At 43.9% G+C, this 27,936-nt stretch overlaps 1 protein-coding gene across 1 annotated transcript in view; it reads right to left on the minus strand.

Annotated features, from left to right (window-relative positions):
- Positions 1-27,436, minus strand: part of BARX2 (BARX homeobox 2) — a 70,900-nt gene extending 43,464 nt beyond the window's left edge. The window contains exon 1 of the mRNA XM_036086282.2: positions 26,783-27,436. Coding sequence (XP_035942175.1) covers positions 26,783-26,969 — 187 coding nt within the window. The 5' untranslated portion in view covers positions 26,970-27,436. The remainder of the gene's footprint in view (positions 1-26,782) is intronic.
- Positions 27,437-27,936: the final 500 nt, after the last annotated feature.

Below are 27,936 nucleotides of genomic sequence, written 5' to 3' on the forward strand. Positions count from 1 at the left end.
GCAGCACTGCTGTGCTATACCCACTTCTAGGCAAGGAGTAGTGGAAAGGAGGAGAGAATTTATAAGTACACGACTGACAGTGACAACCGTCCCAAACAGCTAACTGCTGACTGAGAACCCTTAAGGAGACTGAGAAAACCAATGGAGCTCAAAGCTCTAGAAAGCCTCAGAGATGCCCGGGAGGCCGGGTCAACCCAAGGACTGCAGCACTTTATTGCAAGGACACCATCAGCATTCCACCGCTCGTCTTATGATGTGCCAATTTCTCCAAACACTGCACATGTGCGTAAAGAAGTGATTTGCAACTGCTCTCTTCCACCTTGGACCAACTTCTTGAGGTGCCCTGTTGGAGCGCCTCCCTTGGCCTGAACCACTTCCCTCCTTGACTGTCTTCTCCTTGGACAGACCTCACGCTCCTCCTGGTTTCTACTGCTGTTGTCTGTTTGTCTGTTTTGGATCTCCCTCAGTGTCTAGAATGTTCTCTTACCTACTTAAGACATTCAATTAGCAGTTGTTGCCTGATTTGCTAACTGATTTCTCCAGGAGAGGGTCTACTAGGAACCTGTCACAAGAGGAGTCAACCAACCAGTTAATCTTCGGACCACTGAAGTCGCAGTATTTACGAACATAGTGAAATGCTTCCTTTAACTTCTGAAACATTAACATTTCATGAAAGCGTTTCATAAATAGCTCATTTTTCTCTTTATAAAACCCTGTACATAATGAAGGCATTATTATTCACCCTTCTTCACAGATAAGGAAATTGCAACATTCCCATCTTAAACAACCTACCTAGTCACGCACTGATTTTCACATCAGTGCACTTAACTCAATCATTCATTCAAACAGTTGTGGAGTGCTTATCAGATCTATACCAGTATGTGACACCTGAGAGTTTACATACATACTCTCATTTAATCACCATAGCAATCCTACGTCGTGGGTATCGCTATGCCTTTTTTTTTTTTTAAGATTTTATTTATTTATTTGAGAGAGAGAATGAGAGAGAGAGAGCACATGAGAGGGGGGAGGGTCAGAGGGAGAAGCAGACTCCCTGCTGAGCAGGGAGCCTGATGCGGCACTCGATCCTGGGACTCCAGGATCATGACCTGAGCCGAAGGCAGTCGCTTAACCAACTGAGCCACCCAGGCGCCCGCTATGCCTTTTTTTTTAAAGATGAGGAAACATGCTCAGAGTCTCTAAATAATTTGCCCACATTTACACACTTGATGGGCACGGACAGAGAATTCAAACCAAGTCTGTTCCTTAAAAAGCTGTAGGCTATGATTCATACATAATGATGCTTCTCAGCGAAACCTGGAAAAACAGAGCCAGCACTGAGAGCCAAGCCTCACCACTCCAGGGCACCAATCACCCCACTTCGTCCCACAGGACAATGACTTACATTTGTTCAGACACTTCTATGTAAGGGTATGTATGTCTTCGACATACTTGTTTTTACGTTACCCACCTTCCTTATCATAAACCGCAATCTTTCTACTTTCCTGCAAGCCAAACAACAGGCACTCAAGTCTCTGCCATGCTAAAAACGTGGTTTCTTGACTTATTCCCGTCTCTGACAATTTCTCCCTTTCCAACTTTTGCCAAATTTCTCACAAGACTGTATTATCTTCACCTTGTCATTACACAGTCACCCCCAAATTCACCGCAATGTTGATTCTGTCCCAACCATCTGAATGAAAATGGCATGTCAAGGTCATCGACAACCAAGTGTGGATCATGACTGCATTCCTAACCAGCTCCCAGATACTGCTGGTGCCACTGGCCCATGGACCACACTCAGGATAGTGCTGCTCTGGACGCTTCTCAGTCTTGAGTTAATTGGATCCCTCAGCACTTAACACCCTGATCCCTTATTCCTTTTGAAATTCATTTCTTGACACTCTTTTCCGATTTTTCTTTCCTCTCTCTGACTGGGGTTTTGCTCAGTCTCCTAGTTCTCTGCTGCTCCTTAAATGCTGGGGTTCCCCAAGGCTCCCTCCTCGGCCCATTCCCACCACTGCCCTAGTTCACCTTTTGCCTGGATAATGACAAGAGCATCCTAACTGGTTCTCCTGCCTTCAATCTTGTGCCTGTCAAAGCCATCCACTAAAATGACTCTCCCCACAAACCAGACCCAAGTGTCAGTCCCTTGCTTAGACCCATGAAGTGATTCCCCAGGGCCTCCAGAATAGAATAAAACCCCCACTGGCATGGGACCCTTCCTCGTCAACCTCACTTCTCAGCACCATTTCACATTTTGTTCGTACTGACCTGCATGCAGTTCCCAGACATGTACTATGCTGTCTCAAGCCACATTATCCTTGGTCCTATTTTCCGTCTTCTCAGAATGCCCCCGGCTTCACCCCCAGGAGTCTCATTCCCCTGGCTAATTCCTATTCATCCTTTAAGGTTCAGCTTGGGCTTTCTTATCCATAAAACCTTCCCCAGCCTTTTCCTGCTGCCTCCTACACAGACTGAGCTAAATCCCTTCCTTCGTGCTCCGCTCCCACGGTGCCTCCATGCTTACCTTTTCCGGGGCTCTCCACAGAGCACTTAACTGACTTATAATATGTGTGTATCCCTTTACCACTCAGTAAGATCCGAGGGGATAATTCATCTTTGTAGCTGCTCCCTCAACCTGGCAAGGCGCAGGCGTCCAATGAATGTTTTCTGAGCTGACTTAAATCTCTATTGCTCCTGTGCCAAATGAAGGTGCGCAGCAGATAAGTCGCCATGGAAGGGTCTATGGTTCTAATCAAAGGACCATCTCTGTAGATTCAAGAGAAGCAGCCTCTGACTTCCCGTCGAATTTGTTCTCCTGTCCTCCCACTTTGCCCCCTCCGCCAGTCTGAAAGTCTTCCCATGAGAACAGGAATCCAGATGGGAAGCTGGCTATTTCATCGCACTCCTGGAGAGACTACAGCGCTGACGCACCGTGTGTGACCAGCGCCTACTGATGGCTAATCCAGCGGGCAGACAGGAGCTGATCTACACAGGCCCTTCTCTCACAAACCCTATCACAGGCACCCCATTCTCTCAAGGTTTTATAAGCCACGTATTATCAAACATGGCTTTTGCCAATAGTGCCCAACTGTGTTCTGAACAAGGTCAACTAACACATTTGCTGGACTCTCATGCAGATTCTGATGAACTCAGCCAACCAAATGATCAATGAACCAGAATCAAAATACTCACACGTGAATCTCTGAAATTCCAATGGGAACAGCAATGATACACTTTTTTTTTTTTTTTTAATTCACCTGTTGCAACTAGGATTCTAATGCTTTGCAATGAACTGTGAATGGTTAAACTCTCAATTAAATTTACTTCCGCAAACATTTATTGAGCATCTGCTTGGAAGAGGCAAATGTGTATGCATGTAATTATATTTTGCATTTTCCTAAGTTTCCTAGTTGATATTGAAGAACCTCCAAGTACGCCACCAACGAACATGATATCTGTGTTCAGAAGAAAAGTTCAAAAGAAGTGAAACAACTTACTTCAGGAATGTAGGTCACTCTGGGAGCTCATTACAAAATTAAAAGTAAACTCAGTAAATAAATGAGCCTCCATTCCTGGTAAAACAAAGCCCTAATTTCGTCAAGAAACATGGATGCTATCCTGACCCCTTAAGACAGTAATGATGAAAAGGGGGGATTTTTGAAGCAACAGTGACTCATGATTCGAAAACACACAACTTTTTTTTTTTTTTTTAAAGATTTTATTTATTTGACAGAGAGATACAGTGAGAGAGGGAACACAAGCAGGGGGAGTGGGAGAGGGAGAAGCAGGCCTCCCGCGAGCAGCGGAGCCCGATGTGGGGCTCGATCCCACGACCCTGGGATCAGGACCTGAGCCGAAGGCAGACGCTTAATGACTGAGCCACCCAAGCGCCCCTCGAAAACACACAACTTACCCTAATGGTTTACATTGTCCTTCTGCTACACAGGTATTAGGTTGAGTTTACGTGGGTTTATTTTTATTTTTAATTTTTTAAAAAGATTTTATTATTTGAGAGAGAGAGAGAGAGAAAGTGCAGGAGGAGGAACAGAGGGAGAGGGACAAGCAGACTCTACATTAAGCGCAGAGCCCAACACAGGGCTCGATCCCAGGACCCTGAGATGGTGATCTGAGCCCAAATCAAGAGTCAGTCACTTAACTGACAGAGCCACCCAGGTGCCCCTATGTGGGCTTATTTTTAATGATTTTTATTTTCATTTATTTGAGAGACAGAGAGACAGCACGAGCAGGGAGAGGGGCAGAGGCAGGGGGAGAAGCAGGCTTCCCGCTGAGCTGGGAGCCCGATGCGGGACTCGATCCCAGGACCCTGGGATCATGACCTGAGCCGAGACAGACACTTAACTGACTGAGCCACCCAGGTGCCCTGTGGGTTTGTTTGTTTGTTTATTTATAAAGATTTTTTATTTATTTATTGGACAGAGAGAGACACAGTGAGAGAGGGAACACAAGTAGGGGGAGTGGGAGAGAGAGAAGCAGGCTCCCCATGGAGCAGGGAGCCCGATGCGGGGCTCGATCCCAGGACCCTGGGACCATGACCTGAGCTGAAGGCAGACGCTTAACGACTGAGCCACCCAGGCACCCCGCCGTGGGTTTATTTTTAAGACACAACTTCCAAAGAGGCATTTCAGACTGTATTATCATTAATATTCTACCAGTATTTTATACAACTACACTTCCAACACTACGTAAAGACTGGTGATAAAAATAATTGCCCCAAAGGCCACAAGATCTTCAACCATCAAAATAATGTTCAATCCTATTTGCTATAACATTCAGGAAAAGGAACTCATTTTAGAAACGTCTGCCTCTGCCTATTTATCCTGGAGCCCTCAGCTTAGAGGCTGCCTTCCCTGGGCCTTCCCTCACTGCTGCCCCAAGTCCTTGTCTGGGTTAGGTGCCCCTCTGCACACTTACCTACCACATCCTGGAATTTGCCATTTGATATTGTACTGATGACTTCATATTTACTCCTCTGCGTCTCCCACAAGAATGAGGGCAGAAACTCTGATGCTCTGTCATCACACCTGGGGGATAAGTGCTTGAGAGTTTTTTATTAATGAACTTTAGTTGAAACCATAAGGGCTATTTTCTTTGTTTCATTCTTTTAAAGATCTATTTATCTGGGAGAGAGTGCATGCACATGAACAGGGGGAGGGGCAAAGGGAGAGGGAGAGAGAGAATCCTCAAGCAGACTCCCTGCTGAGTGCGGAGCCTAACTCAGGCTTGATCCCAGGACCTTGAGATCATGCCTGAAGCCAAAATCAAGAGTCCGCCGCTCAGTCGACTAAACCACCCAGGCGCCCCACCTTTTCTTTGTTTTAATCAGAAAGTTCAGTGTGGATCACTCCATTATTTAAGAGTTAAATTTAATTCACTAGATTTTTTTTAATTCCAATATAATTAACGTACAGTGTTATATTAATTTCAGGGGTACAATATCGTGATTCAACAATTCTATACATTACTCAGTTCTCATCGAAATAAATGTGCTCTTAATTCCCTTCACCTATTTCATCCATCCCCCCACCCACCTGTCCTTTGGCAACTACCAGTTTATTCTCTGTATTTAAGAGTCTATTTTTTTGTTTGTCTCTTTTTTTATTTGTTCACTTGTTTTGTTTCTTAAATTCCACATATGAGTGAAATCATACAGTACTTGTCTTTCTCTGGCTGACTTATTTCACTTGGCATTATACCCTCTAGATCCATCCATGTTTTTGCAAATGACAAGATTTCATTCTTTTTATGGCTGAGTAATATTCCATTTTACACACACACACACACACACACACACACACACACACGGGTGTGCATGTGCGTCCCACATCTTCTTTGTCCACTGATCTCCTGATGGACACTTGGGCTGCTTCCATAATTTGATTGTTGTAACTAATGTTGCAATAAACATAGGGGTGCATGTATCCCTCTGAATTAGTGTTTTTTTTTATACTCTTTAGGTAAATACCCAGAGGTGGAATTACTGGATCACATGGTAGTTCTATTTTTAATTTTTTGAGCAACCTCCATACGGTTTTCCACAGGGGCGGCACCAGTTTGCATTCCTACCAAAGGTGCACGAGGGTTCCCCTTTCTCCACATCCTCACCGACACTTGCTGTTTCTTGTGGTTTTGATTTTAGCCATTCTGACAGGTGTGAGGTGAGAGCTCATTGTTAACTCACTGAAGTTTTTAATACAGACATTGTAAATTTTTGATGAACTTGTTCAGAATCTGATTTGTATAAAATCTGAAAAAAATCATGGCCATCTGTACAATTTCCTGGGCAGGAAAAGAGGCAAGCGAGTTCATTAGTAATTTTATATCCAAATGGGTCGCACTCTGAAATGATGCTATGAACATTTTAGGGCACCTTCCAATAACTGCCAGCATGCGATGGATTCTTTCATGCAAAGGTGTTTAATAGCAGTTTTCTATACCAGGTGACTTAATTCTTTCAGTTTCTTAGTGCTTTTCACTCCCCAAAGTCCTAAGAGGTTTTGCAATTATTCTGATCGTCAACTTTATGGGACACGAAGGTGGCAAGAACTCTATGTCTCTATTATACGGACGTTTAACTAAGAAAGAAAGGAACGGATGTTGTGTGACAACAGGGTGTAAAGCTCCCTGAGCTCCACTGGAACCTGGCTGATGATTCTACCAGCCTTTCTTCTGGGGCGTCATGGGGCTAAGGGTTCCGGGGCTCTGGTCTTCTGAGGCACTAGTCATTGTCTACAACTGCGAGTTCCGATCCCATGTCCTCTAGCACGCGGTGTCCTCATCAAATTCCAGCATATTCTATTACTCCCATTCCCTTTTCATGTTTAAGCCGCTGTGAGGAGTTGCTATGCACTATTTAACAGCTGCTGTTGAGCTCCTACCCCCCCACCCCAGTAGGTTACACTTTAGTCTTGTAGATTAACTTGAAATGAACCATTATCCCTCGTGGCGAAGTACAATCAATGCGAACTTAGAGAATTAAAACCACAGCAGACCCTTTAATATAAATAATAAGGGCTTAATATAAGGATTCGCACACTAGAGCAGACAATTCCACATAATAAAGTCTATTAGCCAAGTGTGACAAGCTGCATATTATAAAACTTAAACCAAAACCAAAACCAAAACCAAAAACAAAAAACAAACCAAAGTGGGCCCGAGGAGGAGGAGCAACATCTGAAAACTGGAGGTATAGGATCAAGATGGTCCCTAGATAGCAGAAAGATCGATTGCGTGGAGAAAGCAGGGAGAAGGTGAGCAAGAGAAAAATATATTGCCTAGAGTAAGACAAGTGCTGGGAGGAAACACCAGACAGAGACAAATCTCAACGGGTTCAGTAAGTCTTAGTAAGGTTCAAAACCACACTGCTTTCCGGACCTATTAAGTACCCAAAATATGCCAGGTGCCAGGGGCACAAAGATCAATTAAGGCACAATTCTTGCCCGATGGAAGCTCACAGCCCCACAGGAGAGACGGTCAAATAAACACAAGATTTCAGGACGGTATATTGGCTAAGCCAGGTGCCGCTGGAGCGGAGCGGAGCGCAGCGGAGCGCAGCGCCGGGGAAGAGGCCAGCTGGTGCGTGACATGCTATGCATCTAGCCATTTCTGTGACCTCTGACTCTGCACATGCATTCCCCAGCTTTCTGATGCAGAAACCTAAGGACACATGTAGGATATATATATATGTATTTTAAATTTATTTCAGAGGTGAATTCCTTTGTCCCCGTGAGATTCAGGAGATCTAGCTCGGGCAGTCTCTACAGCAAACCCAGGGGCACCGGTGCTCTTACACACCCATTTCCCAGCCCAGGAGGGAGAGGCCGAGAAGAGCAGAGCAGCTTGCCCGGTCACCAACTCAGTGTGCACGCTCTGTCTCCAAGTCCCACTGCGTCCCTGTGCCATTCTTAAAACAGACTGTAAGCTTTCGGAGGCTGTCCTTAAGGAGAACAAAGTCAAAGCCCACCTCCCCACCCCCCACCCACCGCCCCGGCCCATCCCCCTGGCAAACGCAGAGCTCACCAGCCCAGCAAGATGAGACGAGCGAATGTCTTCCGTGCTGAACTGTGGCTATTTCAGGATGGGGGCAGAGGCTGAGGGCTGGACACGGCGCTGGAGGGGTGTGACAGGAGGGCCCAGGGAGACTGCAAGAACACGAAGAGCTTCACACCCACCCCTAAATGCATGGAACTCACTGCCCCTTAACCCAGTCTAATCCAAATGGCCTCATTAAGATCTCTCTTGCAAAGTGCCGCTTCCTTCAGAGGCAGAGCCCCCGGCTGGGCTGCGGGCGGGCTGAGGACGAAGTGCCCCGGGGCCAGGGCTGGTTGACCGGCAGCGGGATTCTTCAAGCTTAGTGCTTCTCCTCCAACGTTGGATGGCGGTGGCTGAATCACGAGCCAATGGAAATACTGTCAGTGACAGAAGCCAGGCTCTGGGAACGAAGTACAATCTCTCTAGGGTCAGCACAGTCGACAGGGTGGGGAAAAGCAATCGGAAAAATCAAACCTTACACTGTCATGATAGATCTCATTGATGATTCCAATGATGCTAAGTAAGACACACTGAAGCAAAAAATAGGACTATGACAAGACACTGCTGGCCTCTAAGTTACAAGCGGAACTATAGGTTCATATGGCTATTTTGGAGAAGCTGTATTTAAAAGGCAGAGCAAGGCCTCGCTGTGATCTTGGTTAAAAAACTTAGTTACTCTGGGCTTTGGTTCTCTTCCCAGTCACAAACAGCGGAGTGGACTGTAGATTCTTACCTGCCTTAAACCTCTGTGCCTTTGTACAATTCTGCAGAATATTTCAGAAAGTTCTTAAGGACTATCTTTTTAAGTTGAAAAATGTGCAAATTAAACGTTTCTTTTCTAGTCTCCAAATAAACAGGGGGTGGCGCAAAGACCAAGTTACCTAAATAACTGCAGGATTTGCTATTTGTTGCTCGGGATGACAAAAGCTTATTTAATGTTTCACTTAGAGAAGAAAGTACTTCGCATTCTAGTTAAAATTATTTAGTATTTTCAAACACTTATTTTATTAAAATATATATATAACCTCTACTATAAAATTGGACAGACTTATTTTCCAGTGATTTTTACAATCAATGCTTCAATTTGTTTAGAAAATAAAATACACAAATCATTGTCAATTCTGGAAAAAAGTTAACCACAAAAGCAATTAAAAATAAACCCATTTAATATGCAATCTGCGTCCCCAAATAAAAACTACACACCTACGTGTGCAAAAAATAGGCATTACCATTTTCATTAAACTGTAAGACTATCCTTTTCATAGGAAAACTATTTAAGTGAGTCTTCCTGATCACTGATTTTAAGAAAAGGCATTTAACAAGAATGTTCAAAGCAACAATATCCCTGGGGCGCCTGGCTGGCTCAGTGGGTAGAGCGTGCGACTCTTGATCTCAGTGTTGTGAGTTCAAGCCCCATGTTGGGTATAGAGATGACTTAAAAATAAAATCTTAAAAAAAAAAAAAAAAAGCAAGGCAACAATATCTCTAATGAAAACTGGACACAACCCAAAAGTCCATCGACAGAATGGGTAAATACACTGCATTATGTTTAGACACTGGGTAGCACACAGCCATGAAAAACTGAACAAACTGCAGCTACATATAACATATGAACCTTGGGAATGCAATGCTATGTGCAAACACAAGTCACCAAAACTACACACGGCACGCTTGCATTTATATCAAGTTCAAAAATGAACAAAGCTAAGTGATCTCTGATTTAGGGATACAAACATATGGTGAAACTACAGAGAAGAGCAGGGCATAAACAGAGAACTGAGACACTGGTTGCCTCTAGTGGAGGAAAAGAAGGGGGCAGCGTCAGGGAGGGGCACAGGGTAAAACCGCAGAAGAAATGTCCTTCCCTTCAGCTCAGTGGCAGGTACACAGGTGTTCAGTTTTATCTACTCACATTTAATTTTGTTCTGATATTAACAATAACACAAAATTTAGTTAAATTATATCCATCCTGGAACAGTACCTAAGGCAGTAAAGCATAATGAGTAAAATACTGAACTGCGTCCATCTCTAGCTCACTTTGCAAATATGGATACTAATAGATTCCCTAGGACTTCAGCCATAGAAGAACTTCATTGTTCCTTGGGGGAAAATATGTCCTAATCATTGCAGAGACAGTTGGATAGCCTGGAAATAAAGAACTAGGTAAGGAAAATCAAATGAGTCGTAATAAAAGAAAATCAGAATTTTTTTTTTTTTAAAGATTTTATTTATTTGACAGAGAGAGACACAGCGAGAGAGGGAACACAAGCAGGGGGAGTGGGAGAGGGAGAAGCAGGCTCCCCATGGAGCAGGGAGCCCGAGAGGGGGCTCGATCCCAGGATCCTGGGATCATGACCTGAGCTGAAGGCAGATGCTTAACCGACTGAGCCACCCAGGTGCCCTGAGAAAATTTTTTAAAATACTGCTTACGATCTATTCTGTACCCAGCACTGCTTTTAAAAATAAGAAATTTGGGGCATCTGCCTGGCTCAGTTGGTAGAGTATGCAACTCTATTTTTTTTTCATTTTTTATTTATTTAAATAATCTCTACACCCAATATGGGGCTCAACTTGCAATGCTGAGATCAAAAAGTCACTCGCTCCTCCGACCATGCCAGTCAGGTGCCCTAAGCGTGTGACTCTTGATCTCCGGGTTGTGAGTTCCGGCCCCACGCTGGGTGTAGAGATTACTTAAAAATAAAAGCTTAAAAAAATTTTTTTTAATAAAATGTAAATAAACAAAAGTAAAAATAAGAAATTCTTCAGGAGTCTAAGCTCCCTATTAAGCAACAGAGTTCCCCATGTGTGACAAAGTTGGGATTTATCTTCTGCTCTTCCACCGTATTTTTTGAGTATCATTTTTTGTCACACTCTGTATTAGCTTTGTAGAAATCAGAGGTTATCCCTCAATGTACTTAATCTCTAACCACCTAAAATGTGATTTCCTCTCTTCTGCCGTACTATGCCAACCAAGGAGAGGTCTGTCTCTCTACTTCTCTGTTTCCTCATTTTTAAGTGCAAAGAATAATAGTCTCTCATATGATTGTGGTAGGAATTAAATTCATTAATTCATGTAGGGCATCCAGAGCACTGAGTGTTAAGTAGTGTTAAAGAAGTATTTGCTGTTATATTTCCTTTTGTTTTTATATTTATTTTGCTTTTCATTGTCGTCATTGTCCTTTTGTCAAATTCATCTCCACCTGGAGTAAGAAATCAGAAGTAGCACATACCACACATTCTTCTCTTTGAGATCAAATTTTACCTACCAACATCAATGATTGCTTCTTCTTGAGTTAACCTACCTTCCAGTGTACACCCCCTGCCCCACCAAGTCCATTTTAGGGCAACATCTGAAGGATTCTCAACCCAGTTGGCTGGATAAACACAACGGGTAGGAAGTTATCTCGAGTCAGCTTCATTTCACACCTCCACTTCCCAGTGGAAGGCTCGAAGGCTGCCTGGGACACTAGAAGCCTCATCCTAACCCGAGTGCCTAAAATAAAACAAGAGTGTACCGAGGCACCAGGAGAATCATGCTTTGTCCTTCTTGAAAGGTCTGGGAGCCCCTGAACCCGAACAGGTGAAAATTCCAAAGGCACATACCGACGGGCGTGCATTTCTGCCGCACAATGTGCACCCATAATCAAGTGCTTTACCCAGCCATGCAAAGCCTCCCAGGTGGGGCTGTGGTGATGTAACCGCAGAACTTGTGTTATTATTGCTATTATTTCCAGGGATGGGCAACAAGTCAAAGTCAAATAAGGAGCATATACAATGTCATCCAAACCTCAAACAGATAAATGTCAGTAATTTTGATACTCCCAAGCTCTTATAAGCTGTCATCCTCAGCTTTCCTCTGGGAAAACCAGTTGAGGGTTGGGACAGCAAAGAAAAGTCCCCAGAATTCAGCTGAATCTTGACCACTTTATTGTCAATATTTTTAACCCCTCTCTTGGTGCAGAAAAATCTTGTGTTATTTCTAGAAAGGTTCAGAAATTCATCCTTAGTTCCAAGAGCCTTGTCTCAATTTAAGAGAGTCCCTGTAAAATTCCCCACTAGACTCCCACTTCCAAGGCCGTTCACACATCACAGGATGACAACAGAACCTTGGTCTGTGATGAATCAAAGGGGGGATTTTGTGGCCTAGAATAACTAGGATGACATCATTGTTGTGGATCAGCAACAACTTTATTAGCCAACTGAGGAACCCCGCTTCCAGTAGTCTAGTTTAAGGGCCTGCAAACTTCTCCTGTGAAGGGCCAGGCAGTAAAGAGTTTAGGTTTTGTGGGCCATACCCTCTCTGCCGAAACCGCTCCCCTCTGCTGTCGCCCAGTGAAAGCCACCAAACACGATATGTACGCAAGTGGGCGTGGCTTTGCCCCCATCAAACTTCACGGACACTGATATCTGGACTTTGTGTAATTTTCACGGGTCACAAAATACTCTTCTTTTGATTTCTTTTCTTCCATTTACAAATGTAAACACCATGCTTAGCTCCTAGCAGTAGAAAAACAGGTGGTAGGCCAAATTCGGCCCGCCTCTGGTCTCGCTGTCCAGAAAAACACAGTCATGCGTGTTATTACCCTGAAACGGAGGCGGCGAAGGGCCCAGGACGGGTTTTCTGACAGAATCTGCACTGTGAACTCTGCTCCCGCAAGGCCTCTTCACTGCAAGGACACGCAATTTCCTGCCCGGCACTGCACGCACACGATTACTGTATTACCATGTAATAATAACGATCTTTTGTGATGCAGGATGATGAAATTCTTCAACGCATCATTAATATATATGATAATTACGCAACATGTGTGGCTGGGCCGGCTGCTGCCCAATCAGAGGTCATCACTGCTGTCGGTTTTGAGGAACGCCTCTGGTAATAAGCAGGTACTCACAGGGCAATTTCCAAAATGAAATATTCCATTCTCATTTTTAAATCTGTCTTCCTATGGGTGTCGAAGGACCCAGGCTTCAGGCTCCAGTAGTACAACCTGCTTCCGGACCCCCGACTCTTCTTTCCCCATTTGCGACATTCCTTCTCACACCCCACCTCCCACCTCTCATCCATTTCTGCCTACTCCCCTCCTACTGGGTTATAAATGCATGCACACTGCTTTTCTGAATTCATAGCTTTAACAGAATATTCTCAACAGGCTGCCCAAAATCCATTTCTCCCACTGAGTCCTATTTCAACAATGGTCCTGAGGAACTGAGGGAACCAGGTGAGTCCTGCCTACACAAATCAGCCCCACTCCATGTGGCCATGGTGACACACCAAGTGGTCCTATTCCACCTGCTTCCACTTGCGGCCGCCCCCCCCCCCCACTGGGCCTGGATGATGTCACTAGACACTGCTCGTAGGAATCATCATTATAAATGGTGGGACAGACGTACTGCCCTGTTCACCAGGGCTTCTTTCACACCATGGAAGGGGAGAACTCCTCATCAAGAGAATTTTTCTCACCCTATGGAGGGGATTCATCGATTAAAGTATTTCATTAGCAGATACTGGGCCTCCTAAGATACCAGTGACTAGTTGAGAAACACAATTCCTGGGAAAATCCATGTCAAACCCTTGTCCACGCAGTCCTTCAACACAACAGCCACCATGACCACTTAGAATGTGATCTTAAACTAGCCCCACGAGCAATTTAAAAGCTGTAAAACAGGGGCTTTATTTGGAACTCCCTGGGAATCACAGACCCAATAATATACTAGGACAACAACTGTTTCCCAACCTGCTACCTTTTCCACTTCGCCAATTAAAAAAGATCACAACTGAATTTTTTTCTCTCTCTCAGTACTCTGAAATAAGAGAATATTCATATTCTCTTGCACAAGAAAAGATTATCCCTAACTGTACTCTTCAAAGAAGAAAAGAATTCAAACTTGTTGGGAAATTCTGCCACTTTTCTGAAACAGTTCTTGAGGTACACAGCTGCATGATGAAACCTTTCCTACGGGTAATTAATCCTGAGCAACTCTTGTAAAAGAAGAAAGTAACAAAGCACATTTTGTGACGATGTCGTGTTGACCTGTTTGTGCCACTCGTTTAGGAATTTACAAAATTCTGAATTCATATTATAAAACAGGAAGGTGGGGGAATCAAACATACCTATTCATGACGACTTGAACTTGGCTCACAGACCATCCAGGTTGCAGGAGGCCTCAAGAGGCAGTTAGTGCTATGACATAACTCACAAGAATGCCCTGGAGTGAAGTGGTTTTTTAAAGATATTTAGTTTTTCTTGAGTTTAATTCAAATAGCAATCTTTCCCTAAAGGGCTGTGCTTCAGTCAACCAAGATGCAGTTATGATTATAAGATTATTATTTTTAAGAGAAGCTATCAATTACTGAGCACTTACATGCCAGGAACTATGCTAAGAGCTTTATATGCATTATCTCATTTAACCTACATGACTAACCCCATTAGGGAGTTAATATTATCTTCCTTTTGTAGATGAAGTAATTGAGTGTCAGGGAGGTCAAATGACTTGCCGAAGGTCAAACAAACAATAAAATGCACACAAACCCAGTACCATCCGACTCAAAATCCATCCACTAGGATCATTCCACTAACCAGCTTCCTGTATTTAAGTCATGGGGTACAAATTACATCTATCTCACCATTAAGCTGATATCTACACTACAGTGGCTCCCAAACTTGACTTTTCATTATAATCTCTTTTTAAAAACAGAGATTCCCAGAACCCACCCCAAGCTCCACAATATATAATGTGAAACAAATTAGTCTCTTAACCTTTGAAGTGATGGCAAACAAGTGGCCAGATTTTTTTCCCCACTAAATTTAATAGTGAGTATTTCATGAAAAATATTCCAAGTCTTAACTCTCCAGGCAATTGGCTGTATTTAGTTTTTAAGCATATTCTCTCTGATTCACAATAACGAATGGATGATCGATGGATGGATGGATGGATGGGAATTCCACCCTTGACCCCCACAGAAAATTTTATTCAGAGAACCACAGCTCATGGAAGCAATGTGACCAAAGAAGCCTTAGGCATGTCACACCGGTAAGGACACCCAGGGGCAAGGAGATGGGTTCAAAATCACACTGCCAGAAGGCAGTAGGTCTATGATCTCGCTTCCTCCAAAGATAGTACTGCTTCTTAGAATTCGTCTAGAATCATTCAGAGACCCAAATAATCACGGGAAAGGAAAGACTGACTGGCACACACTAAATGATTGTAAATATGTGTAAAGGAGTTAAGAGGTGCAAAATAAATTCCTTCACGTTCATCGGACCTTGCTTTATATACAGTATGGACCCCCCATGGAAAGGGACAGGCTTGACTTCTAATTTGCATACTTCCATATGGTTCTACATAGTATGGAGCTTTATACCGAAAGAAATAGACCTGAATTCCAATCTCAACGGTGCCACCTACTCACGTGACCTTGTTGCCATTTCTTCATCTCCCCGAGTTCCCCTTTTCGCATCCGAAAAGCAGTGGTCGCAACAACTATTTCATTAACTTACATGCCCTCGTGTAGGCAAGCACCTCGTGTCTGCCACGGGGTTACCATTTATAATTATTGTTATTTCTATTTTACGGTTACCTAAAAAAAGTGAAATGCACTCTGCTTGCGCAGCTAATTGTTCCAAATGCCCAGGCTCAATGTCCCAGTTTAAAAAAACCAAACCCGCACTCCAACAGAACGTTCCTTTACGCTGTGCTCTAAACTGAGGATTGAAAACATGCTTCCAAGTTACACAGCTGTCTAACGTGCTAAGAGCAATAATGAGTTGCCATGATATCCAGGGATAACAAAATTAACAACATCCTCTGAAACAATCTCCTCCAGGGCGATTTACCAATTATTTCAATAAAATGTTCAGTCATGAGAAGAAAAGGACTTGGACTGGAACCTAAGTCAAATATATTCCTATCTCTCTCCCTCGGTGAAACTTGCTAAAAAGTGACCGTAAATATTCTAAGTCCTCGCCCGTTTTTTCCCACGTAGTTCCAAACAGAAGATCCAAGGTGGATCTGTCCGATTGGTTGCCAGTGAACAGACTCCATGGGTCGCGAGAACAAGTCCTTCTGCATGTTATCTTACTTAGAGAGTCGCACGGCAGCTCTTTGGAACTTGTCTTCGTAGCGTTTTCTCCATTCACAGTCTCCAGCCCAGCTAGTCCATTTTATGAGGGATAAGATTCCACTGAAAAGATCCAGAAGGTTGACTGAGCAAGACACAGCGAAAACTGCAGTCCGTCTGATTTACTCCAGCCACCGCGTGCATCTACGTGGGTCAGATAAATTGCAGCCTTGCTCCTGCAACCCATGAAAGTCTGCTCACTGGCAACAAATCTGACGGATCCACCGTCCCTTCAGTCATGTCCAATTTGGCCACAGTCCTCTAGATGTGGTCATTAATTCCTGCTGACCGTAGCTGCCAAGCACCGAAGAAAGCTCTGTGACACGGCTGCAGATGGTCTGGGTGGGACGCACGCCCTACAGCGCTTGGATTGATTTGCTTCTCTGTATGTACAGTTGACGCTGAACAATAAGGGGCTTGGGGGGCGCTCAAAATATCACCGTCGAACTTCTGACTCCCCCCAAACTTAACTACTAACAGCCCGCTGCTGACCAGAAGCCTTACCGGTAACATAAACAGTTACCACATATTTTGTATTCTGCAAACAAGTAAGCCGGAGGATAGAAAATGTTACCAAGAAAATCATAAGGAAGGGGAAAAAATACATCTACAGTGCTGTACTGTATTTAAAAAAACAAACAAACAAACCATGCATAAGTGGACCCGTGCAGTTCAAACCCGTGTTGTTCAAGGGTCTGCCATATTTAGGCAGAGAGGGATGGTCTAGGAGGGGGAGCACGTTGGCCAACTCTTGACCGTACAAACTGTTTCACCCCCACTGAAGAGTGTTTTCTCTCTGAAAGGGACACAGAAGGAGAAAGCCCCCAAAGGCGACCTTTTGGTCAAAATGTCTTAGAGCACTATTTCTAAATTGGAACGAAAGAAAAAGAAAAAGGTCCTGGCTGTTAAGATAGACTGAGCAAAGCATCTGCCACCGCAGATGTTATGGTAGAGTAACATGGTCTCAGTTACCTTCTCCAAACCACAGGATGACCACTTACTATCCCTAACACACAGCTCTCTGTGGGATTTCCACGGTAACGGTTCTCATCCCTTCCTAACCAGGTCTGCTACCACACATCAAAGTTTTCACAGCAACTCTGTGGTTCCAAAGGATAAGGAGAACTCAGCCAGTTTGTACGCCAACACCAACATCATTCGTCCCTGCTAATAAGCTACATTTTAACATTTTTAGATTCTTTGGTATTCACAGTTGTCCCTAGACAATTTTTTTTTTAAGTTAAATTGTCAATAGCAATGGACTACAGGTCAAAAGCCAAGGGTGGTATATCATCTCAGCAAATAGATACAAAAGCAAGATGCAATAAAAGACAACTTATTGTGATTTTAAACACCATTAAGAAGGGAAAAATCCTGATGACTCCTGGTTGCATGATTACTGATGTATATCTGAAATAAACAAACCCTTCATGGAGCAAACCCCTTCTAGCCCTTATGCGGGGCTCAGAGAATGTTTACTCATATGCCAAAGTATCACCCGGGAGAACAGCAGCTATCTTGGTGATAAATAGTATCCCCATCCAGCCCGGGGAGGTAAGTGAGATCCAGAAACCAATTACAGAAGCTACAGTGGTTGTTTTAGTGAGAGTTGTACTCATGTGTCTAATTATAAAGTGTTCTTATTTCCCTACTGCGAGACTATGTACAACAAGCTCTGCATTTAAAAGCTTTTGTTTCAGGACAGAAAAGCTATTAAGAAAGCCATCAAGCATTCCACAAGATCAAGAGCTTTGTGCATATGTGAGGTCTCCCATACTATCATTTTTCAAGGTTTGTATTATGAAAAATTTCAAACATACAGAAAGTACAAAGAATAATGTAATGAACATCTGTATACCCATGACCAAGCTTTGTTAAATCTGAATGCTTAGCCATATTTACATTAGGCCTTTTCTTTTCCTTAATAAATAAATTTTTACACAGGAAAATAAAAACCTGTGGGTAGCCCTCCTCCTCCCATACGCTTGCCTCCCTCAACAATATATTAGTTTGCATGTTTTCAAGCAGTATATAAATAGTATCAGACTGTAAGTATCAATCTACAACTTGTTTTTTTTTCTCAACACTGTATTTCTAACACGTATCCATATTCATACATGCAGAATATGGTTCTGGTTCATTCATGTTCTGGTTCATTCATTTTCATTACATAGAATTTCATTGCATGAATAGACGTATGTTTTTATCCTTTTTCCTTCTGAAGAGTGGTTTGATTGTTTTAGCTTTGTCACTACCATAAACAACACAGAAATGACCATTCTTAAACATGTGTCCCTTCCCACACATACAGTGTTTTCTCAAGGCATCAACCCAGAGATGGAGCTGCTGAGCTGCAGGGCATGTGTGGATCTGCAGCTTTACTGGGTGTTACCACACGGCTCTCCAAAGTAATTGTACCAAAAAAAAATATTCCTACCATCAGTGTATGAGAATGTCTATCACTCTACATCGCTGTCATCAATTGTATCAGATTCTTTATTTTTGCCTATCTGATGGGTGTGAAATGGTATCTCGTTTTAATTTGTGTTTTTCTGATTCCCAGGGAGGCAGAACATCCTTTCATCTTTACTGTCTAGATATTCATTTCTATGAATTGCAAATCTTTCTACTTGCCTTCTTATTGCTTTGTAAGTGATCTTTATGTATCCTGTGACTTTGGGAAAGTTAATTTCTCGGCTTCCCATTCGTGGCAATAATAATACCTACTTCCTAGGGATGATCTCTAGCTGATCTTGAAGCACTTAGTCCAATGCCTATTACATGATAGGCATGCTTTCTATTATTGTTACAAATGTGAAGAAGAGGGTTCAGGGTATTTCTAGCATTTCTCCCAAGTTTGTAGCTGCCTTTGGGATAAATAAAAGAGGACACAAGAGGAGGAGTCTCGGCAACTTTCTTTGCCCAGGCGGTTCCCCCACCACAGAAGACATAATATCAGGACTCGGTTGTTTGTAAGCTACCATGAGGGAAATGTACAACGTCGATTCTCCTAGACATCGCTTAAACTAAACTTCCATGTTACACTTCCTTCAATATACAAGTGGCTTTGATTTTGTCTGTGAAATCACCATAATCCTGAATTTCAACAAAGGTTAAGTTACAGAGTGCAAAGAACTCTGAGAAGAGGGAAGTGGGTGCTGGAGGCTGGTAGGTGAATCAGAATTAAGGACCTGCTAGGCATTCCTGGCATGGAAATACAGCTAGAACTTCCTAAGATTCCACCAAGCCCTAGACCATTCCATTTTCCCACACGTCATAAGCGATCCTTGAATTTGAAAAGCGAAAAGAAAATCATCACATCGCTTATCACACACATAAGGTTTTTTTTTTTTTTTAAATGATGACATTGACATCACCAGGGCAGCAGGTAATCTTATTCGACGTACACTGTGAGAATGCTTATCTATCCCCAATATCCAGAAGAATATGTTTCCTAAGGACATGCTGGTAAGCTAGAGGGATGCAATAAAAAGGAGCCACGTAAGCTTGTCTGCTTGGACTCTTAACATATTTAGTTTCGTGTGGAGATCCTCCCAGATTGGCTTCTATTCAGTGGTATCTTGACCTTTCCTTGGAGAAAGGCCATGTTCACCTTTATGCACTCTGCCAGGGGAGTCAGAAAGCATAGATAGCTGTCCTCCAGGCCTATCAAGTAGTCCTGACATCAGCAGGGACTGGTGACTGGCAGGGTCCCTTTTCATATGTACTTGCACATCATCTAACGTTCAGAATTCTCTCCCTCCATATTCAGTTTCAACAGGCACTGAAGAAACCAGAGACTCTCCTTCGCAACTAAAGAAAGAGGCCCTCTATCCCCCTATCTTCTCCAGAGCAATCATGTGTAAGAATCAACTCCAGCCCAAACATAATTAGACCATCTTCTGATACCTATCTAGGAGCACTGCTTTCTTCCTTAAACGTGTGCCAAGTTTCCACTTTCAAGAAGTTAAATTGCCATATAAAAATGCCCTGGTGATGATGAGTAATTAGACACTGTAATGGAAAATTAACTGTGTTTTTATTTAGAGCATTCATTTTAACAAGACTTTTTTTTTTTCCCTAACTGTTCTTAAGCTGCAATAAAAATACATTAAATCCTGAGGGGTTGCAGAGGTTTTCTGGTTAAAAACAAACAAACAAACACACACACACACACACACACACACACAAAAGCTTCTCTTTCTCGAACCACTTATTTTGTGAATATCACCAAGGTTATACAACGTTCTGATCTGAACCGCATTATTAATACACTCTAATGCCAATTTTCATCCCGTCATCTGTGCTGTGGAGGAAGAAAGAGCCATTCCAACCTCACAGGCCGCTATTGCCGAGGCAGGCCCCAGAGAGGCAGCACATGGGGGCTTGTCACACGTGGGGAGCCTTCCCCCGAATATCTCGCAGTCCCCTCTTCCTCTCTCTGTTCATGCTGCTGCCAAGGGAAGCGGGTCGCTTCCAGCCGGGGCTCCTGACAGCTCTGTGAGCACCTGCGGGCTCTGGGCAGCCCTCAGTGAGCAAGCTGTGAGAGTGGGGTTTAGCTCCGTGCCACATTAAAAATGACTCCACGACACGGCGTGTGCGACGGCCTTCCCCAAGGAAGAATGGCAAATGAGGCTGAAATCTGGACATCTCATCCCAATCCCCGCGGCCCTCTGTTGCAGCCCTCTAGTCCCACATTCCAGGAACGAGTTCAGCAATGGGTTCGGCCACGGGACCTGAGCGCACTTCACCCTGGAGCTGGACGAGGGGCTGGTGGAGCAGGCTGGCGACACCCATACAAGTTCACGGGCTTCATACCAATGAGGGAGCCTAAGATCATGTGGCTTACCTAGCTTTCCATCTCTGTTCCTGCCGGACCTCAAAAATAAAGTGCAAATGACACCTAAAAAGGCTTCTGGCCTGACATTTATTCTACATGCACGGATAAAAATTTCAGAAGCCCCCTTAGCTTGGCCTGAGCAGCCATGCTGAAGGACCCTGGGCTTTGGGCAAGGCTCCCTGGAGCAGCTACCAAAGTTTCAGGGAAACCTGCTTTTTCTTTTTCCCTATTCCTTCCTTTTGTGGGTTTTGTTTGTTTGTTTAATCTCTCCTTACAATTTAAACAACCTTTTATAATCCTTACTGCTTTTCCTATAGATTCCTGGGACTTATTCGACCTAACAACCTTTTCACTTCAATTCCTGAGGTGGGTTACAACTAGCAACTTTATACAGTCCACGCTTATATCCAAATGCGGTTTCAATCCAGACATACAACCCACAAGAACACGGGCAGACTGGCTTCATAAAAGAGGTGCCATAAACACCGTTTCATTTTGGCTGTATTTAACGAGGTTAATATGACAAGTTGGCTGGCGAAGACACCCTTTAGGGGGAGTTCAAACAGAAAATTCCACCTGGTGAGCAAAAGTATTCAATTGTCACAATGTTGCCCGATCCCAATTCCAAACTGCCCAATACATTCTAGAGAACAACAAAGATGGGCTTGGCAGTGGTTCTACAGATAGTTTAGGGGAATTTGTAAAGTAGCCCAACTGTGAGTCAAGATTTAGAATAAACTGAAATGTAATGAACTCATTAACAGTGCCATCACCAAGCAAGAATGAAGATCTGTTGAATGAAAATGGTGAATTAAATGATACTAAAGACTGCAGACATTCGGAGAGGCATTTTAACTTGTGGACTAAATTTCTAATCATTTTCCCCTTGGTTATTAGGGAAACCAGAACCGGAGAAGAAACTGCTAATGAACTATATTCACCAGTTAAAACTGACTTCTGAGGAGCCACTCAGCTTGTCTGTATAACAAAGGAGTCATAAAATTTAAGGAGTAAATGCGAACAGCTGAGGGGGGCCCAAAGAGCCCAGCTCCAAATCTATTCTGACCCTGGATGAGTCCTATGTCCTGTGCATCCCTCGATTTATTTACCCTTAGAATGGGAACAGGAGAAGCAGTTATGAATAATCGCTGATAAAAGCCTATCAGCCTCTGGCAGAAGTACAAACGCTTGTTGATAATGATCACCCTCCCAAACCCCAGTTTACATTTTTTCCATTAACATTCCAGTCCCCAACCCTCAGGTTCCCAAGATCCTACGGGCTTCATTCTCAGACTGAAAGACCACACTGAGATTTAGGAAATGACTGGAGCCAACTCCCTGAAGCAACAGCAGGCTGCCTAACTTCCAAAGAAGCCATTACACATGTCCCCACCTCATTTCATTTTTCACTGGGATGACACCCAATCTTTGTGATAAAAATGAACCCAAGACACCACCCCAAAGAACTTGTTTCTCTTGGACCCACCAAAGGATAAAATGTTCTCAATGCCACCTCTTAAGATAAACACCCTTCCCCAAGTGCCCCTTTTAATTGGCTGGTTGACTGTCCCTTGGGTGTGACTGCACGGATTTATCCCGGGTGTGTAACCAAGTTGGAAATCTTCCTGATTTCTGAGTACCCTAACAAGAAGGCAGGCAGTGGATAGCGTGGATTAAAACTGTGTCTAAGCACTGATGTGACCCTAGCGCCTCACAAAAAAAAAGGATATTCTGCTCGGGGAGATTGGTCCGTGATCTCTGTGATCCCTTCCAGCTCTGTACCCCAACAGTCAGTTCTACAAGGCTGGCCACTGAAGGTCACCGGGAGATCCAGCAGAACCATTCCACCAAGGAAGGAGAAAGAAATTGGCCTGTAGGTTTTAGTGGATTAATTAAAAGCCATGTGCTGGTCACAGGCTGCAAAACGTCCTAGTATCTACATTCACCTTCCCCCCCCCCCCCCGCCGCCGCAAAACACGCATGTGCAAGTCTAAGGTAATTCTAGGTTGTAAGTATAAATAACTAAAATAGAATTTTAAGTAATTAGCACAGTAGGTTGGCTTCTCAGTATCCTCAAGAAAACTCTTAGGATAAATTGTTACAGCCTTGTTTTTGTGAAGCAGGCTATTCATTTTTTCCAAACTCTGCCTGTCTCTAAAGACCAAACTGAAAGAGAGAGCCTTCAAAAATGACCTGCCGATTATCTCTGCATTATACTCCATCCTGAGAAGCCAGATTTCTTTAAGCAACTCTCACCAAGAAACATTAATCACAACCAGAAAAATGAAATAATGCACTCGAGAGTTAAGTAGTATTTATAATACTCTGAACTGCACCTCATTTTTGACCTTTAATCACTGTCAATGTTCTAACATTTATGAGAGATTGTTAACTGATTTCTAGATGGCAATATATTTCCATTCTAAATGGGGATGACTGTTACCAGATTTTTTTATTTTATTTTTTTTTTAAAGATTTTATTTATTTATTTGACAGAGAGAGACACAGCAAGAGAGGGAACACAAGCAGGGAAAGTGGGAGAGGGGGAAGCAGGCTTCCCACAGAGCAGGGAGCCGGATGTGGGACTTGATTCCAGGACCCTGGGATCATGACCCTAGAGAAAGGCAGACGCTTCACCGACTGAGCCACCCAGGCGCCCCTGTTACCAGATTTTAAAATAATCCTAAACATATTTCACACCTCATCAGTGGTCCGAGTAACAAACTTTTTTTTCAAATGGAGGCTCTCTTTGGGCTCGGTGTTTTAAATTTTATTTTAAATCTAATGACAAATGTTCCTTCAATTTGGCTTCAAAGGATAGGATTCCCTTTCTCACTGTCTATTATGTGATGTAGAACATCTCTTGGGAAACTTAAATAAATTTAGAGACAGCCTGATAAGCCTAAAATTACTGTATTTGTAGTAAGAAAGGGCCTGTTAAAACAAACAATTTTTTTTTTTGGAGGGGAGTATTCCATCAAGGTTAAAGTGTCTAATAATAAATTACCATCAGGTGATGATCTGCCTAATGAAAAATGTTTCCATTTCTCAATTTACTTGAATACATGATCTTCTGCCTGAGGAGATTTAGTACCATAAATTGGCATTTGGATTACTAAATCTAAACAATGTGCACTGCTTAATTATGTAGAGGCTTCTTAAATGCTGTAGCTTTTTTTTCACCCCAAATTTATATACTTATTGTGCAGGGTGGTAACTTTTTTTTTTTTAATCTTATTTCATTATTTTACCTGGCAAAGTTCACTGTTGGTAGTTATTTGAATCTTAAAAATAGCAAACCGAAGGATGAGAGAAAGTTCAGTAATTTTAATTCCAATGTATGCCTTTCACTTGATTTGAACTTTTTATACATCGGTTCTACCAAAAGTGCTAAATATTTATCTCTATCCAGAAAAAAAAAATATATATATATATATACATATATACATATAATTGTATTGAATGTAGAATGCCAGCAACTTAATGTCATTTTTAATTAATAAAAGATTAAATTTATCCAGTCTAAGATTTTTGATCTTAAACATGACTGTTAAAAACAACAAAAATGCTTTGAAAGTGTGGTATTTGCAAAACCCTTGAGAAGTCACTAATGGGATTCCCATGATCTAATACACATTAGGCTTTAACTGTAATCGTAAACCCACTAAAGGCTTATGACCTGAAAGTATGGACTATTGTAGCCAGTTTTTATGGGTTTAATTCCACTGGCAAATCCCAGTCTCTATATTTTAAATCTCAACAACCACAAAATCACGACATTTTTCGAAAGAACCATCTAAAGAAAGTAAACACTGGAATGACAGGGCAAGAAAACCATTACCAACAACCAGCCTTTCACACAAACCATCAAGGAACTTCAAAAGCACAAGACCAAGCAAAACTTTTAGTTCGTGATACACGTGCAATTCACCCTTAACATTCTCAAAACTACATATGAATCATCTTATTTTCCTCTGACTTATTTCCATACAAGACTCAGTGAAACAGAACTTACTCAGCTCCTATTGATGACTGGATCACTGTTTTCTGAGGTTATTTATTACCTTTTTTTTTTTTTTTTTTTTTAGCATGTTTTTACTATGATCCAATTCTGCGACTGCTAAAAGCCAAGCAAATCTGCCTTTGGGTCAATGCAGAGCACAAAGTCACTAAAAATTTTGCCGGCCCTGTGCTATACTCAGTGTTCAGAATTGTTCTGTTTTGTCCTAGGGTCATGCGATGTCATAGCAGGGTGCATTGAAATTTATGATTAAATCTTTTTTTTTTCCTCAAAGAGGAAAAGTGATGATTTATGCTCAATACAAGACTTAGCCTACCTCCTCTATTTAATATATACGTAGACTATTTATTCAAGGGTTTACATATGCATTGCAGGCACGTAAATGTAAAAATATAAACATCAAGCATATCTACCTTATTTCTAAAGTTTCTTGTCTCATATACTTCTTGGCCCTTAAAATTTAGTATTGCAAGTCCTGTTATGAGCTATCAAGGCTAATTCTACCTTACGGATAAAGTTCATTTTACAAAGGCATACCTGAATATTGTATTCATTTCATAACCAAATACATGTGGAAACAACTTGGTTTTCAAAGAACTTTGCTGTATTTACATATATTAACTGATTGTCCTACAGGGACAACCCATCAAATCAAAAGAAAATATAGGACTCTAAGCATTGTGCACTAGAAGCTTCTGGCCTGAAAGGTCAAAAAAAAAAAAAATGTCTTTTAAAAACACTGCTAGCTCTTCACTTTACTTTTTCAGTGGGAGTATAACAAAATTATTTATTTCAGGACACCCATGCAACAAATATAACCTCAAAGTTTCTTTTAGTTGGGAAATACTAAATTTTTACCTTTAGTTGAAAGCACACACAGTCACTTATTTTTGATAAAAACTGCTTTAACTTTTTTTTTTCTTTTATACCTGCTTTTCGATAGCCTAAATCCTTATAAAGCCAGGGCACTTTGAAACTTGGAGATTCTCTTAATACACTCAAAGTTTTAAAAATACCTTCGGATTTACTTTCCATATAAACCTACGGCTTTTTCAACGTGTTTATTAAATGTTCTTTATCTTTCCTAGTGATCTTAGTTAGGCTCTTGTGGATAGAGGAAACCAGACGTGAGGAATGTTTTTATTGTTATAACTGCTGTTTTTTCAGTCCCTTAAAACAAAAGGGTGACCTCCTCAGCTTGCACCACAGGGGATGGATTCCAGAACTACTGCCCCAGAGGGAGATCCTTTTAAGTAAAGTTCAATGATTTCTGGATTTTGTTGAGAACCTCACGACACTGATTGACTTGTAAAATTCCCAGTGGAGACAAGAGGAGGTTGGACAAGTTAACTCAAGGGGAGCAGCAACACCACTTCCTGAAACAGTGAGTTAGGCGCTGAACCGGGTCAAGTGTTTGAACTTTCTGACCGAAAACGACAGCGGCGCCGGGAAGGAGGAAGCTTTCTCCCGCGAGCGGGATCGCCGGCGTGGCCCGAGCCGCCGCTCCGAGGGGCCCGCTGCCTCCGCTCCACCGCCAGCCTCGCGATCCACACCTTGCCTGGCCCGTCCCAGATCGCGGCCGCCCTTGCGATGCCCGCCGCTGACAAGTCTGGTCCCCCACCAGGGCACCGGGAGGAAGCCCCTCGCCCTCCGGTGGGAGGACGGAGGCGGGAAGGCGCCCGACACCCGCGCGAAAGCCACGGCACCCCACTAATTCCCCCACCCCACCCCCGGCGAGGCGTCTTACCGGTACAGGAATGCAAGGGCTTGGGTCGCACGACCAGCGACGGGCACACGGAGTAGAGGGAAAGTTTCTCAAAGTAGTCGCAGGTCTCCTTGGAAAGGATCTCGTCGATCATGAAAGTCTTGTAGCGCCGCCTGGCTGCTTTGAGTTGGCCGGGCGAGCTCAGCCGCAGCTCCGCGTGGCAGTGCATGGTGAGCCGGGGAGAGCGCCGGCCGGCCGGGGCCGCGGGGGCTGGCGCGCCGGTGGGGGCCTCAGCCCCGCTCCTCGGCCGCCGGGGAGGCGGCGGGCTCGGGAGGCGCGCGGACGGGAGCGGGCACCGGGCGCGCCGGCCGCGCGTCTAGACCCACCCGCGGATCAGCATCTTCGCGGAGCCTTTTTGGGACGGCGCAGCTGTCAATCAGCGCGCGCTTCCTGCGGGGCCCGGTGCCGAGGCGCGCCGAGGGGCGTCGGCGCCCACCCCGCCCAGCCCGCCAGTGCAAGCCGGCCGCGGACCTGCACACCTCGTGCCCGCCTCTCTCGCTCGCCTCCTCCCGCCTCGCGGTGTCTCGCGCTCCTCTGCCAGCCTCTCTATTTTAAGACACTCGCTTTGGCTCTCCTCCCCGCCCCCCTCCTGGGACGAGCTCCAGGTGTGTGTGCCGAGTGTGCGCGCTCGGGCGTGCGCGCGGTGTGGGGAGCGCGCGCCGCCCCCGCCCGCGGGCCGGGCCTGGGCCGCTCCTCCGGGACGCGACCCCGTGCGCCTCCTGGGCTGGGTCCCGTGCGCGCAACCCGCAACCCGGGGAGCAGGCGCGTCTAGGTCTCTTGCTAGAAAGAAGTCGAGTCCTTGCTGAGGCTCCCGAGGCTGCGGGCCACAGAGCCGGCGCCCCAAGGACCCGTGTGTCTTTCTCCCCGGTTTCCCAAGGACCCGCGGCCTCCCCTGCAGTTCACTAGGCTCTCGGCCCGCGCGGAGCCGCACACTTGACCGCTCCCACGAGATCCCAAACCATAAATGACCCTTGCCCTGACCGTTATCCCAATAATAAATCGTAAAAATGAGAAAGTAATCCCCCAAAAGCGTGCGTTCTTTTTTTATGTTTTAACGTTTATGAACTGTTTTCGCCGCGGCAGGGCCAGCGCAGCGCGATGTCGCGGTGTCGCGGGCCCTCAGCCCCACTCGAGGA

The sequence above is a fragment of the Halichoerus grypus genome, chromosome 11, assembly GCF_964656455.1.
Source record: "Halichoerus grypus chromosome 11, mHalGry1.hap1.1, whole genome shotgun sequence".
Lineage (NCBI taxonomy): Eukaryota > Metazoa > Chordata > Mammalia > Carnivora > Phocidae > Halichoerus > Halichoerus grypus.